The sequence below is a fragment of the Aspergillus flavus genome, chromosome 5 (assembly GCF_009017415.1).
Source record: "Aspergillus flavus chromosome 5, complete sequence".
NCBI classification, from domain to species: Eukaryota; Fungi; Ascomycota; class Eurotiomycetes; order Eurotiales; family Aspergillaceae; genus Aspergillus; species Aspergillus flavus.
The window spans coordinates 144,208-159,091 of NC_092408.1; the positions used below are offsets into that span (position 1 = coordinate 144,208).

At 47.3% G+C, this 14,884-nt stretch overlaps 5 protein-coding genes across 5 annotated transcripts; 3 read left to right on the forward strand and 2 right to left on the reverse strand.

The window, feature by feature from the left end:
- Positions 1-1,721: 1,721 nt before the first annotated feature.
- Positions 1,722-3,016, forward strand: F9C07_2284265 (uncharacterized protein; the record flags this gene model as incomplete). Its single annotated transcript, XM_041286250.2, has 1 exon — positions 1,722-3,016. One exon carries the CDS (start codon positions 1,722-1,724, stop codon positions 2,736-2,738), a length of 1,017 nt encoding a protein of 338 aa, XP_041147065.1. The 3' UTR covers positions 2,739-3,016.
- F9C07_2284266 (3-hydroxyisobutyrate dehydrogenase) lies at positions 3,017-4,355 on the forward strand. The gene is made up of 5 exons (XM_071510679.1): positions 3,017-3,103; positions 3,158-3,346; positions 3,402-3,733; positions 3,791-3,928; positions 3,988-4,355. The coding sequence occupies exons 1-5, from the start codon at positions 3,074-3,076 to the stop codon at positions 4,250-4,252; spliced, it is 954 nt and encodes a 317-aa protein (XP_071364183.1). The 5' UTR covers positions 3,017-3,073; the 3' UTR covers positions 4,253-4,355.
- Positions 4,356-4,456: 101 nt separating this feature from the next.
- F9C07_2257993 (uncharacterized protein) lies at positions 4,457-6,742 on the reverse strand (the record flags this gene model as incomplete). The annotated part of the gene is made up of 6 exons (XM_071510133.1): positions 4,457-5,254; positions 5,320-5,597; positions 5,644-5,751; positions 6,148-6,400; positions 6,489-6,616; positions 6,667-6,742. 6 exons carry the CDS (start codon positions 6,740-6,742, stop codon positions 5,069-5,071), a joined length of 1,029 nt encoding a protein of 342 aa, XP_071364184.1. The 3' UTR covers positions 4,457-5,068.
- Positions 6,743-8,350: 1,608 nt separating this feature from the next.
- On the reverse strand, positions 8,351-9,684 carry F9C07_2070390 (uncharacterized protein; the record flags this gene model as incomplete). The annotated part of the gene is made up of 5 exons (XM_041292684.1): positions 8,351-8,727; positions 8,807-8,871; positions 8,922-9,304; positions 9,368-9,435; positions 9,492-9,684. The coding sequence occupies 5 exons, from the start codon at positions 9,682-9,684 to the stop codon at positions 8,351-8,353; spliced, it is 1,086 nt and encodes a 361-aa protein (XP_041147068.1).
- A 1,363-nt stretch (positions 9,685-11,047) lies between these two features.
- F9C07_6921 (putative isoamyl alcohol oxidase) lies at positions 11,048-12,787 on the forward strand (the record flags this gene model as incomplete). The annotated part of the gene is made up of 1 exon (XM_041286246.2): positions 11,048-12,787. The coding sequence occupies one exon, from the start codon at positions 11,048-11,050 to the stop codon at positions 12,785-12,787; it is 1,740 nt and encodes a 579-aa protein (XP_041147069.2).
- Between the last annotated feature and the right edge of the window lie 2,097 nt (positions 12,788-14,884).

Consider the following 14,884-nt stretch of genomic DNA (forward strand, 5'->3'; position numbering starts at 1 on the left):
AGTGCGCTGGGACCATAAAGTGTATGCAACAATGGAAGGAAGACTCAGTGTAATACTGTATTCTTTCCACGCAGTATGTTCAGCGCTGCTGCCATATTGTAATGTTTCGATCCCAGCTTCCCGAATAGTTTATGAGTTTTCTTTGTTTTTAGCATAAAACGATTCGTGACGATGCAGACTCCAGGAGAAATTTCCTGGATTATCGAGCGCTCCTTGATCCACTTTAGTGACCTTTTCTGTTGCCCCTGTTTTCTTTGTTTGCATGTTGTAGTTGTCTACAATCGCGTTGTGTGTGTTTGTTATGTGAATAGTTCAGGCTTGCCCCGACTGCCTCCGGAAGAAAACGGCGACACCGACCCTACGGGACAAACCCGATTGGCCTTTCTATACAATAACAATTGATCTGATCCTTAGATTATTGGATGATGGGCGTTATAATACGATAATATTTATAATAGATAAGTTTAGGAGGCGCATGAAATTCTATTACCGGATACTATAACTAGAACATGGTTTAATAGGCAGATACATTACTTGAGGGCCTCCAGATCGAGAACTAGGGATTTTTATTATTTTATTTTAATCACAATTCCAAGTTTCTAGGAGAATTATAGAAGAATACCTTTTCAACGCTAAATATATACATAATATACTGTACGGTATAGTATTTGTAAACAGACGGTGCGTCGGAAATTATAAATCAGATGACAGAGATCTTTTTCCGCTATACCATAGTATCTATAAAATCAGCAGTAGAATATTATAAAGCGCTTGAATACCTAGTCAGTATATAATCATTGAATATAGTCAGTCACCACCGAGACACCGCACTGTCTTATATACAGATTCGGGCTGGCAGCTCCGCTGCGAATATATCTTCAGGTTATATATAGTATCCTAAGAATACGTTCCAAGTACTGATAGAACGAAACGACGAGGGGCCTAACAATAAATATCGATCCTATGAACCGGAGGCCATAGGGGCAGAGATAGCTGCTCAACTGCGAGGCAGGAATAAGGGTAACACGACGGTGGAATACCTGGTGAAATATTCGGGATGGCCTGACAGGTATAATCGGTGGTACCGTGCGGAGCAACTGACAGATGCTCATGAGCTGGTGAAAGAGTTCGAAGATCGCTATACACAGAATGAATATGTAGTCTAACTTCTGCTTTTTCACTGTTGTGAGATTTCGTTTATTTACTCAACTTTTACTTGTTTCTATTTTTAGTAACCACTTCACTTCACTCCGAATCTTTTTGGTTCTCAGGAAATTTCTAACTCTCACTTACTTACCTTTCTATATGCCGGTGTTACTGCTATTTGTATCTAGCACTGATCTTTGTTTTCTGGGCGTTACTTTATATTAATCGAACTGCGATTTCTAGGGGGGCGCAGGTACTTGCCATATAGGAATGGAATAATCATCATCACGCATACCGTAATTCCATAGTGTTTCGACAGCAGTTCTCCTCATAGATGAACATCCCTTAGTATTACTCGGTATTCCAAAGCGGTCCTGCTGGACTGGACTCGGAGACTCGCGTTTGTGCCGTAGGCAGAAGTCCATGGTTGTGTATGTTGCGTCTCCCTCATTCATTCGTCATGATTACAGTTACCTGTTTGAAAACTCGATTTACTAGTCTCTACTTCTTCTCCTTGCACTGTGTGCAACTATCCCCTCATAAGCTTTGTCTTGCCTCTACTTCATTGACAAGCCATGGCGGCGCAACGGCCTCTTTACGCGGTTGATACATTTGTATCAAGCACCAAAAACACAGACACACAGTTGAATGTGTTCGTGTCTGACAAACTTTTCAAGATTGATCTCTTTGCTACAAATTTCAAAAGCTCCCCTGCCCTACTTGCAGAATACCTTCGGCAGATCCAACGTCAAGATCCAGAATTTATTCCTGACCCAGTAGACGACGAATGGGGGGACCCACTCGAGGAAATGTCTGAATGGATCCTGCAGCCATTTCTGCCCATTTTCCGCAAAGTTACTCCTCTAGACACGAGCCGGCAGTACACACTCGATGATTGTTTCTTTGCGGAAGAGTTCAGCTACACGGTGCAAGTGGTGGAAGAAACCTTGGTGCCTGTTTACCTCGGCAAAGGCTTGAAGCTCCAGGATATTGGAGCGTGTTTGCCGTCCGTTCAACATCTTGATTATTCAATGTTCCCCGTCTACCGTCCCAGTGAAGTCCAGGTTCCGATCGATCCAGATTCGACTGCATTGTCAGGGAGACCCCGTAAGGTGTTCATTCCCGGGCGATCAAACCCCAGCTTCCTCAAGTTAGTCTATACAGGCCATACAAGATCAGTCCTAAAAGAGCTCATTGCATATTCTAAGATTCATATGGCTAAACTCGACAACACGGTTCGCACGTGTCGGCTTGATGGCTTGGTCCAAGATGGCCATGGACAAGTTATGGGGCTCCTTTTATCATACATCAATCGTCTTGGGTCTACACTTGAATGTTTCCATCCCCAGTATGATGGATCTCGGCAAAAATGGTTCGACCAGATTGCTCACACGGTGAAACAGCTTCACACGCATAATATTATCTGGGGGGATGCAAAAGCAGCCAATGTGCTCATTGATCCCAATGGGGATGCATATCTGATTGACTTTGGAGGAAGTTATACTAAAGGATGGGTTCCGAAGGAGCTGGCCGATACCATTGATGGAGATCTTCATGGACTAGAAAACATCAGGCGTTTTCTCCTGGAGTGAATTGCGGAAGAACTTGCTTTTATGTTGCTAGTTTTGCTTATGCTGCATCTAATCTTAAACCATACTCAATATTTGATTGTTATCGGCTGTTATCCATTCATCATATCCACCAGCGTAGTGGGGCTCGGGAGTCTTCCGTAGCCTTCGGGGCTGGGATCCGAGAAAAGGTCCATAGATTGCGCTCGTATCTTGAGATGACTCAATTAAATGTCCGGTTTTTGGTCAACCGGCCGAGAAAGGGTTGTGATCCCATGGGGCTATAAAATAGGCCCTAATGTTCGTCTACATCTCCTCCGCGTACTTCAACTTAAACAATTTTCCTCAACAGCTGCAATATGGAATTAAATCAACCGCAAATCGGATGGGTAAGAGATTGATGACACCGTATCTAAGGGTGGTTAGTGGCTAATTTGTCAAAGTACGGGCTCGGGTCCATGGGCCGTCCGATGGCCGAGAATCTACAACGACATCTCGCGAATAACCACGAACGCCCATTGATATACTCCAATCGAACACTGAGTGCCGGAAATACACTCAAATCTCTCGGTGCTGTACCTACCACCGAGTTTACTGACCTTGTAAGACGATGTGACATCGTTTTTACAATGGTAAGCTACCACCCCCTCCCCAAGAAAGTGTCTGTCAGCAGCTGACATGTACTAGATACCAAATGACGACGTTCTTCAACGACTCATGAAGCTTGCCTTTGCGGGTGGCTCAGACCTGTCAAACAAGATCTTCGTGGACTGCTCAACGGTCCATCCGGACACAATTAAGAAATTATCATCAGACTTGGCGAAGCATGAGGCTGTCCTTCTCTCCGCTCCCGTTTTCGGTGGTCCGTCTGTCGCAGCGACTGGAGGTCTTGTGTTTGCAATCAGCGGCCCCGAGTCCGCCTGTCTTACTGTGGAGAAGTATATTGCCGATGTCATGGGAAGGAAGCTTATCAACTGTGGGGAGAATGCGTCGAATGCATCGTTGCTCAAGATTGGCGGGTAGGTCGCTTTACCCAATAGTCCCGGGCTCCTGTTGAACCAAAACTAACCGGATAGCAATATTATAACTCTCTCATTGATGGAGGCGGTTGGCGAAGCTCAGGTCTTTGCAGAAAAAACAGGTCTTGGGACCGAAGCAATGGAGCAGTTGATCACGGAGTCTTTTGGCCCTATTGCAGGGGGTTACTCCAAAAGGTGAGTCACGCACTATCACTTTGACCCTGTTATATCTAGCCTGGCTAACTTCATATAAGATTGACATCGGGAATATATGCACCACCACTGGATACACGACCGGGATTTGGCATCTCGTTGGCTATCAAAGACGCGAAACATGCACTTTCACTGGCCGGAGAGCACGACTTCAAACTACCTGGACTTGAGTTAGTCGATCAGCACATGAAAGCAGCACGAGAGTATGGTGGGGAATGCTTGGATAGCAGTGCCATGTATGGTATTCTGCGACAACAAGCTAATCTGAGCTTTTGGAACGAAAACAGTCGTCAGGGTGGAGAATAGGGAGCATGTAGCGATACCAAGGGCTCGTGGGGTACAGTATAGAATAGCATTCGACCTAATATTGCTATACAGGAAATGAATTGTTATGATACCATTGCACTTTTATACCTTTCAAGACCCTCGAACACCATAAACCTGTTGCAATACGGCTGGTGAACTCGGCCTTCGTAGTCCCCGATATTCTGACAGCGGAGAGAAGTAATGGACTCCTGTGACTATCCTACTGCTTATTTCGCCACAAAAAGTAAATTGGCTCTGAGTCTGGGGAAGACATATTAGCAAAGACAGTGCGCCTGAGACAAGGAAAGATGGACAAACTTTCCTTAAAGAGACATATGTCAAATAGCCGAATTCCAGCCCGCTCTAGATTTAACATAATCTTGAATGAAACGGCTAGTAGTCGAGATTAATGACGGGGAGCGATGAACAAACGCCAAATTCCACCAAATACCTCAAAGGAAAGCCTCCATGAATTCCGGTACCTAGTAGCATGACGACCCAAAAGAATATCTACCTCTTTCTTTGCTGTGCAGATATATCTTTTCGTCTTTTTTTGCTTTCTTATGATAGTCCATAGAGCCTGCTTCTATCATAAAGGGGTAGTAAATAAAGGAAAAGCTCTTGCAAGTCACTAGCAGCTAGATCCATTCCTAGTACCTTATCTGATGTTCACCAAATTCCTAACTAGCGAAGGTAGACCACTAATGCGCTTCACCTGTGCCCTCACGCAATTCTCACACCGAAATGGCGGGCTTGGCTCGTGTTCCCACCTGGACCGTATCGATCCTCGTTCACCTTCCTCATCTAACCTGCTCCTTATTGGCTGGAGGATCGCTTATTCCAATTAGGAATCGTAGCAAAGATAGCGGCCGTAGAGTAGCTGGTTTCTACCGAGGGTTCATTCCCGTACGCAACATATCTTAGAGCTTGCTCCCAGTGCTTCTGTGATGTTAACCACGTAATCCCCGTCATTTTGCTGTGAGGCCATTCGTCGCGAATAATCTCAAAGCCATATGAGACCGGGTATATGATAACGGATGTGCAGTATAGTAACATGGGACACTGACCTGATCCAAAGGGTCATACTCCGTGCTGGAGGATGACTGGTGGTAAGGATGGAGTTGCTCTCCAACCAATTCGCCATCTTCAGTTTCAAGACCGTGGCCCCAGTTATAATCGCCTTTGTCGACCTCGAGCACGGGCTGGATACTTACTGTCGCACCTAACGCGTGAAGAACAGAGTATAAAACCAGATCAGAGCCTTTAAGTGTCAGTGGGAGGTTGGTGTTAGCGACCTTTGATATATGGGCATATGCATGAGCGTAGTAGATCCCAAGAACTCCACCTATGCAAGTTAGCCATGAATGGATTAGTTTGGAATCCAAAAGTACCGTTAGGCAGGAACTGAGGATTGTGGAGGAGTGCATCGAGCTGGCCATAGATTGTAAGGGTCCACGGCTCTACCAAGGAACTCGGAATGACTTTAGATGATGCAGGTTCTGGCTTCGTCACGTAAAGGTTATAGGTTAACGTCAGCCGATCCCCCTCCGTGACCGTCTTGATTCATGGGAGCAATCGCTGTAGAAAGCAGCCCATTGAATGGTGGTTGCACTTTTGGGGGCCCAGTCAAAATCCACCTGTTTGCCCCGGTGACGGACGAGAAGGTTGCCATCTCTGAAAGCGGTTGGGAGGCAGACAACAAAGGACCCCACCTGTCTGACCGATCGTGGTGTGTCCACATGACTCTTGAAGAGTCCTGAGGGGCCAGAGTAGATCTATCTCAACTCATTAGCTCGCCCGTGATATTATACACAATAGGTGCTACTCCAAGTAAACGTACATTCAATTTGTAGAGCTCAGCAGAATTGCGCGACCCCACATGGAATTCTCCTTACCATTGATGACGCTGGGTAGCAAAATTCTTTCGATTAGAGTTATGATACGGAGGTCCGCCGGATGGAATGTAGTTGCGAAGTTCGCTGGCTCCATCTTCCCTGCCTGTCGAAAGCTGGGGTCCAGAATATCCTGACTACCCCTTCCAAAGGTTGCAGGGGAGCAGTCCGATGCAAGCTGCTGCAGAGCAGCAGGGCTAGAATCTGCCGACGCATGGTTCAAGGGAAGGACAATCTTTTTGGCGTTCATCTCTTCCTGAACAGACCATAGACCTTCACTGGCGGCGAGGTTGACACTGCACCTGAGCCGCCACCGGTGCCAGCCCCAGAGATGGTGATCGTACCACCGCAACAAAAGTGGCCGCGGATCTCTGTCCGGCGATAGTCTTTTTCAATTCTTTCAGGGCTTTCTCGATTTCACTTGACTGGGACGGATTGGCAGACACGCGCGACGACCGAGTATTGGCTGATTCTAGCATTGTGTTAGCTCCCTTGGCTCCGACCATTATCAGAATTACAAACCTTCTCTGCTCGATACAGCGTCATCATCACTGGTTTGGCGCTGTGAGAACTTTCTAGTTCGCGGCCGTTTAGGCATTGCAGCGGTAAAAGAAAGAATCGAGGGTTGATCGAAAGAAAATAAATGTTTGAGTATGTAGACGGACACGAAACGTCGGGATAAAGCTAGACGGGGTTTCAGGGCTTAAGGCGGCGAAGAAAGAAGAAACAGTAGAATGAAGAAGGAAGATGAAAGGATTCAAGAGTGAAGAGCGATGATAGATCACCTGACACAGCAACCCTGGGCAGGCAGACAACTACAGCCTCCGGCTTCAGATATGTGGTGGTAATATTTACGACTAGATATTCATGCTTTTGTAGCTGACCTAATGATGTTTACACACCAACGTCAGTATTGATCAATGAGGTGGAAACAGAGCCAACACCACTCATATTAGGTCTAGCTTGAGAATACGTTGATAAAGACAACAAATTGTTTTTAACAGTGGTTACGAACATTCGTTCCTAACCATCGCGCGCTTCTCTTATTCACTTGGAACCTAAATTGCATTTATTGACTCATGACTCTAGCTTAATTTTGCTTCGCCCTGTCCTCTAGTATTATCTTGTTTTCCTTACTTAATTCACACCTTCCTCGCTGTGTGAATGTTAGTAACGTTCGCTCGAAGCTTCGACAGTTTTAGCCCTTAGTGGGACATTAGGTTTGTCTCTCAAATATCAACCAACCCATCAATCAGTCGGCTAGGTACTTTAGTACTTGTGGTAAAGCTTTCTCCTAAATATTTCTAGTGACTCCAAAACATCGAGAATATATATAGTTCCTCCTCAGCAACTCCACCATGTCTTTGAAATGAACATCATCAGTAGGCCGGCACATTCTATGAGCAAGCCTCGTAGACAGATATGCTGAGGACTTTGGTATTCTGCTTTCAAGTCCCTACATAATGCATACGGACCCTCATCTACGATTTAGCATAGGGCAGGAAAGATGTAGTAAACAATAATCGCCTCCAGACGAGACGATTGACCGCCTTCCGATATTCTGCTGTCTCGGTTCAGAGGCGGTGAGAGTGGCATCATCTGGCCGCAATCTTTTATTCTCATCCAAAGAACTGATAAGCAAGTTCCACCTCAAGAATGGTTGGCCCAGGGACGATGATTATGTATATCTGGAGGAGATAATCTGAAGTGCATTCGGCGAGGAATCTGGAAGATTGAACAATGGAACAATTTGACTGAGTCACCAAAGCAGCAAAGATTGCGGAATCTACGGGACTGCTGCGCATGGCTCCACAAGCGAATATGCCCCCTAGGGGAGCATACGGCATGCGTGATGTGGATGGACTGTCAATTAGTCCAACCACCAGCATATGAAATAACTAGACAACAGATCAAAGAATACCGGCTATAGCGAGAGCGGCCTTCAGATATTCAACAATTTCCGGTTTGGGGGCAGGCTTTTCTGCGATGAAAACCTTGTGATTGCCCGAGGTCATCTAGAACCTCTAACTCTTTCCTCTGCCCTGAACCAGGTATACTAATTTCCGACTCACTTACAGTTAATACCCTTCTGCTAGGTCAAACAGCGGTGTCGGGTGGTAGAGCGGCTGTTTGTGGCCCCAGTAGCGGTCATTTTCGCCGTCAATTTTACAGCTCCTCATGTTCTTGGTATAACTCAGGTAATTATTCATGGTAATGGCCATGGCCTTCCCTCCACTGCATGAGGGTTATCTGCAACCTCTGACCTACTCTCAATCGCCGTATGTACTTCGATTCCCTGCAGTTCAATCTCCGAGCTTCCGCGCCGAGTAGACTGCGTCGTCACTTCCCGACTCTGACTGGCCGTCGCCCCGTGTGGGTCGGTAATCTTGTGGAATCCATCGTGATTGTGCGTACCGCTTGCGTGGAAATATAATTTCGTGCCTGAATTAGACTGGCCTTTCGAGATGCTCTTGACGGTGCCAAGAAATCCGGCCAGAAGGGGTTTGAGGAGAGGGAGACAACCACAGATGATGGCGACATCGAGTTCGAGCACCGTCCAGATGGACTCTTTGGCACTAGATGCTGCATTTGGAGTTGACTGTTCAGTCCATGCTTTCGCCTTCCTCTTCTTTCCATTTCTCGAGCGTGGCGGGGAACTTACAAGCAAGGTCTGTGACAACGAAGTTGCGGAATTCAATAAGACGCATTAGACTGAAGATACAGACCCTATGATAATCAGTTTCAAGAGTTATAATTGTTGCAATCGAACAACATACAATCCTCCCAGCGAAAAGACGATGGTTACTGCGATCTTTTGGCGCAGGGTGATCTTCAGTCGCCAGACGATCGGCACCGGCATAAGTAAAATTATTACGTCCTCCACCAAGGCGATGCTTCCCATAGCCTGAAAGAATTTGGTCTGACCGTGCATACAATGCCCTCCTTGTAATGTTTTATCGTAGTAGAATTGGACAGGATGGCACTGGAAGACATTGACGAGCAACGCCACGACGGCCCACAGAGCGATGAAGACGATGAGGCAATTCGAGACTATCCGAAAAGCAGGAACCGTGCCGAGGATGCGTTGGAGGAAAACAATGATTGAGATCTTGACGAACGCCATAGATGGCGCCCAGAATTTCTGAATCATCCATGAGCCCTAGTGGTGTATTAGCGGAGTCGCTGTGAGCCATGTCGCAGGAAGAGAGTAGGGGGTGGTCACAAATTGGATGCGATGCCGCTCATCTGGGGGCAAAAGGGTCGTTCGGACGCCCACACCATTGAATGCCGCTGTTGACAAATTGTGAGCAATATCCTCCGGTATGTCCTTCGAGGTAGGAACCTACTATATATAACAAAAGCGGTGGCGCAATAGGAGAGAATCAAGCCGATGCCCATCAAGAGATCTTCCAACCTCAGCCCTGCTGTGGAGATGCGACAGGATACCAGCCGGAGAAGATAGGTCAGGGTCGCGATGGCCGCACCCACGATGGGGACAACCGTGAGGACGTTTTTCCAGTATGTGTTTTCGATGGCCATCGTCGTGCACGGCTGGGGAATAACCGCGAGGGCAACTGAGAAGGGCAATCCTATGGACGATCTTCGGTTTACTACGGGTGATCCCCTCAACCAGAGGACCCGCCGGTCACACGTTTGAACGATCAGATCTCTGACTTAAAGCGATACCAGGCCAACATCCTTATGACAAGCGAGCGACTTCAGGAGGGACGCCGATCACGGGGTGTGGTGCTGGTTCTATAGTGTTGTCCCTTTTAATTTCTTCACCCTCATCAACGGTTCAAGAGGTTTGTCTCAAACTCTAGTTATTGGGTGGGTGCCAAGGCCTTCAAACTCATCACCTAAGACCAATGGCGTAAATTGGCCGCATTCCCATGGTACTCAGCCTGCAATTCCGGCCTTGCCGCAACCGTGTGGTTCTCGACGGGCCTCAATCAATCGGTGCAGGATTTACTTCCCGTTTTTTAATGTTGACCCTAGTACTTTAAAGAAAGGACAGCATCGATCTACACTGGAAATGGCAGGGATCGTTTTTCCATCCACATTCCTCGTGGGATATCTGGTTACCGCACAGCAAGGGAGCCCTAATTCGATCGCAGGTTCTACGAGCATTCTACCGCCGCACGGCAGACGGCATAGGTATTTCTGAATTGTTTCAGATATTAACCGATAGAGTTCAATAGTTCATGCAGGTGAGACAGAAGAACTCATTGCCAGTGGAGGATGCAATATATTTTATATTGAGACACGCGGCGAAAGACCCGAAGGAATTCCTATGTGCAATGCGAATCCACATTTTTCGAGTTTCCTTTCGTCGGCCGCTTTTCCTGTACCGCCTTTCGCCTGTTCTTATTCCTATTAAGCTTGACTACCCTGCAGCCTCTGATTCATTACGGAGCCTGGACTAAGGGAAGGCTCCACCGAGCGGGTCAGCACTTTTGGCTGTGATTGGATTCTCTCCCTCGTATTCCCGAAGAGAGACCGAAACCCTAGGGGATTCAATGCTCCTTAAGCTTGACCTCTGCCACTAAAAGCTTAGTATGTATCCCTCGGCTTATGCGCCATGTTTGGCTGGACGGACGTTCTCCGTGCTCCATGCGCTCCCTACCCACCATCATACGAGAAGGAGTGTCGGATTATACCACCCAACAAGGAATGGAGAGAGACTTGTGGGCGAAGTTGCAAATTGTGATCGGAAACAATATATTTCCGATCACTTTCCTGAAACTAGTTTCTCAACAACCCGGGACTTCTGCAAGGGGTTGCCGCAGTACCAGATTTTGAATAAAAGGCCAGCAAGGTTCGTGTTTCGTCGATTACTTTCCTAGAACGGGTGCGATCTTCACGGGTGTTTCATTTATCCACTGGTATTTTCCCACCCTGCATGATCTCCTCATCACACGGCAAGATGGCGCCTTCAACATTCAAAAACACGCTCGTGTCACTGGCCGTCCACCTGCTGGGCGTTTCAGCCGGCACCTGTGATCTCGACAGTTTCAACGCGACCGTCGGCGGCCGTGTTCAGCCACTGAAGCCCTTCTCCCTGCCCTGTTTCTCGAACTACAATGGCACCGAAGTGGCAGTTAACGATGCGGCCTGTTCGACTATCCAAAGCAACTACAGCGATCCGTACCTGCGCGCCAACTCCCCCAATGGGTACATGAACAATCAAGTCGAGATGTGTGCCTCGGAGCCTAGTGACCAATGCTTGCTCGACAGCTCTGATCCGACCGACCCATTGGCCTTTACCAACACGGTTTGCCAGCAGGGCAACGTGCCCTCATATTATCTTGAGGTGCAGCAGGCTAGCGATGCCATCGAGGCCTTCAAGTTCGCTAGCTGCTCTGGAACTCGTCTATCGATCAAGAACAGTGGTCATGATTACCTGGGCCGTAGCAGTGGGAAGGGAACTCTAGCACTCTGGACACGCAATCTGCAGTCAAAAGTTTACCACGCCGACTTCAAGCCCGAGGGATGTGATGCTTGCTCCGCACCAGGAACCGCAGTGGAAGCCATCACTATTGGGGCCGGTGTCAACTTTAACGAGGTCTATTCGTTTGCTAATTCGCACAATGTCACATTCTTGGGTGGTTATGCGCCAACGGTAGGTGCTAGCGGTGGTTTCCTGCAAACCGCTGGCCATAGTATTCTGTCTCCTGTGTACGGGCTGGCCATCGATCGAGTAATCCAATTCAAGGTTGTGACACCGGATGGCCAGTACCGCATCGCCAACGAATGCCAGAACCAGGATCTTTTCTGGGCTCTTCGTGGCGGTGGCGGCGGTACCTTTGGTGTCGTAATCGAGAGCACCCACCGAGTTGAACCTCAATTGAGCTTCGTTGCTGCCGTTATCAAATTCACCTCGAACTCTAGCAATCTCCTACCCTTTATGGATATCGTGGTCAACAACACCCTGAAGTGGGCTTCGGAAGGCTGGGGAGGTCACATTAGTGGTAGCAGCCTCATCAATGTGACACCCTTACTATCTGTCGCCCAAGCGGAGGATTCTCTCGCCGATGCGATCGCTTACGCAAAATCCCAGGGTGGCTCTGCCACCGTTGAACAGTTCTCCTCCTGGTACGCCTTCTACGAAAAGTATGTCACCTCTAACGCAGTTAGCGTCGGTGTGACCCATTTTGCTGGTAGTCGTTTGGTGCCCAAGGCTGTCTTCGAAACTGCCGAGGGCCGCAAGAACCTTATGGATTTCTTCTCTCTCCTCCAGTCCCAGGGGCAAAGTCCCTACATCCCCATTGTTGGACCGGTGCTGTACAACTATACGACGAACTCCACCTCCGCGACTCCCGCCTGGCGCTCTGCTATTTGGGAGCTGGGCTCCGGCACTGCGTGGGCCTGGAATAGCACCCTGGAGACGCGCGAGCAGAAAATTGCTGGTCTGCAGAACATGACCGCTACCCTCGAGGAGATCACCCCAGGCAGCGGTGCCTACAGCTGCGAGGCTAACCCCTTCACCAAGGATTGGCGGGAAGCGTGGTGGGGCGAGAACTACGAGCCCCTGTTGAATATCAAGAACAAGTACGATCCGAATCGGCTATTGAACTGCTGGAAATGTATCGGATGGGAGGAATCGGATGCAGAGAGCTCCTGCTTCTCGGCCTTCAGCTAGAGGCGTCGGATATGTTCTGTATATAATCGTTGTTTCTCTGTCAGTGGAAATATATGCCTGCAGTTTAGAAAGGGACTTGGCTTGGTGCGCCGCTCAGACTTATACGTGGCTGATCCACTTTGATGCGCGCACCAACAGTTCAGTATAGTAATGTTTGGTTTATTAGTTATGATATCAAAGAAAGTATCTTCGCTCCTCTTCTGTCTACACTATGTACCGGGAACCATTCCCATATTGATTCCTTTGCTGGAGTGGTGATGAGACAATGGGGTTCCGCGAACGTCTAAGTCGTGCCTGGAGCCAGTTTGAGCTCTCTCATCTGTGCTTCTTTGGCTTTATGATATGTAACAAACATGTCCCCGTTTCCTCTTCAGACTTCGAAAGCCTACGTTATGTGTTGAGTAACGAAAACAGTAAACCCATTTATCAGGAACCCCCTATAGGAAATGAACGCGTTATAGGTAGATGCATTTAAGTGTCCGATTTAGAATACCATACCAAAATTCCCCAAGTCCCTGATCAAGGGAGATTCTATAAATATATCTAATTCTCTTCACGAATTTCTGGAGAGAGAGTAACGTAGATCTTCTTATGACCATATGATGGAAACGTGTTTTGCTATATTTCTGCGCTCTTCGTTTTAGAAATAAAAGATATATACATAATTCTATACCCCGTTAATTAGAGTTACTATTAAGGACCCCTTAACGGCGTAGGAGGATTGATTTGGATATACTTCATGGCTTATATGCATTCCTTGGACCTCTAGCCTTAACCAGTCTACATGGTTCGCAATTCGACTAGAAGCATTCCAGACTCTAATAACAAAAATAATAGTAAAGGATTGAGCAACTACATAGCATTGGGGAATCCAGGTGAAGAATATAACAAGATATTGTACAAAATATGCTGCTATCATAGAGAGAACACCCGACGAGTTGAATTTTCAGAGCTCAGTTACGGGCCTGGGAAGAGTTCCTAATTTCCCTTTTCTTCTTGACAGACTATCACCTGTCACAGCCCACATAGAAAGGAAGTATCCTTCGTATAATATGTCAAATATGCTGCCTCGGGCCGCCCCACCGAAACAAGGGTCGCGCCGCAACCCAACTTGCGATGATGTCCGGAATGCTTCCTTAGCCAAGAATGTCTGTACACGATCCGATAGACGTCATGTGATTTGGAAGGGAGCTCTCCATGAAAACTGTTGAAGATGGCTGCTCGTACTGGAAACGGTGATTTAAGTTGTTTAAGAATCACTGCTTGAATTGCTACATGAATCGCTTGGCGGTAACCTGTTAGAAACCAAAGGAAGTCATGTTGACAAACTTGCCTTCGTATACACAGAAACGAAGAAACCTGACAACGACATGGGGAGAGAAAGGCTGAGACGCAAACGTGTGGTTCTGGTAGACCTGACACAGGAGTGTGTAGCAGTCAAGACTGACCCAACATAGATTTTGAGGTAGTTGCATAAAGTTAAAGTTACGTTGATGTCACCTCGTCCGTTCAAGCCATCCATTGGTTGAATCCCACGTCAGCCAGAATATTTACTCCGAGAACATTGGATGCAAGCGGAAGACAGGAAACAATGTATTGAATATTATCTATAAGTCGTGTCTTCACATAGGCCTCTTCGCTGTGAAGGCAGGGTGTTGAGACTGACATTCTAGGAGCATCTATAGAAAATGTACTGCCTGGTATGTCAGATTCCGGACCCACGAAAGATATGTGAAGCTTTCACCCACAGGATAATCCAGGCAGTTTCATTCCGCTCAGGTTGCTGGGAGGTTGATTATGTCTATTCAATGAGACTCTGGTTAGATCATAGTACTCGTTTCGGGAGGGGATTTTGGGTGGGGGGTAATGGATATCTTTCTATCATACCTCGGAGAAGCTCAAAGCTTGTAAGGTGTTTCATTCATTGCTATACTATAGAGTCTATGAGTGAAGTAGATGACGTTCCAAGGTATGGACATAGTCCTGAGGTCATTCATCAGTGTATGTCGGTCCGTTGTATTCTGCATTCGGCGACCCGCCACTGCTCCCAAGCAGACTCTACTTATCTATGATACGATTAGGTTGATATGAACACGA

Excerpts from the sequence above, each read along its gene's own strand:
- F9C07_2284266 (XM_071510679.1), top strand. The coding sequence starts at position 3,074 with ATGGAATTAAATCAACCGCAAATCGGATGG. Across the intron at positions 3,104-3,157 it reads ATCAACCGCAAATCGGATGG|TACGGGCTCGGGTCCATGGG; the intron begins GTAAGAGATTGA and ends AATTTGTCAAAG. Across the intron at positions 3,929-3,987 it reads GCAGGGGGTTACTCCAAAAG|ATTGACATCGGGAATATATG; the intron begins GTGAGTCACGCA and ends ACTTCATATAAG.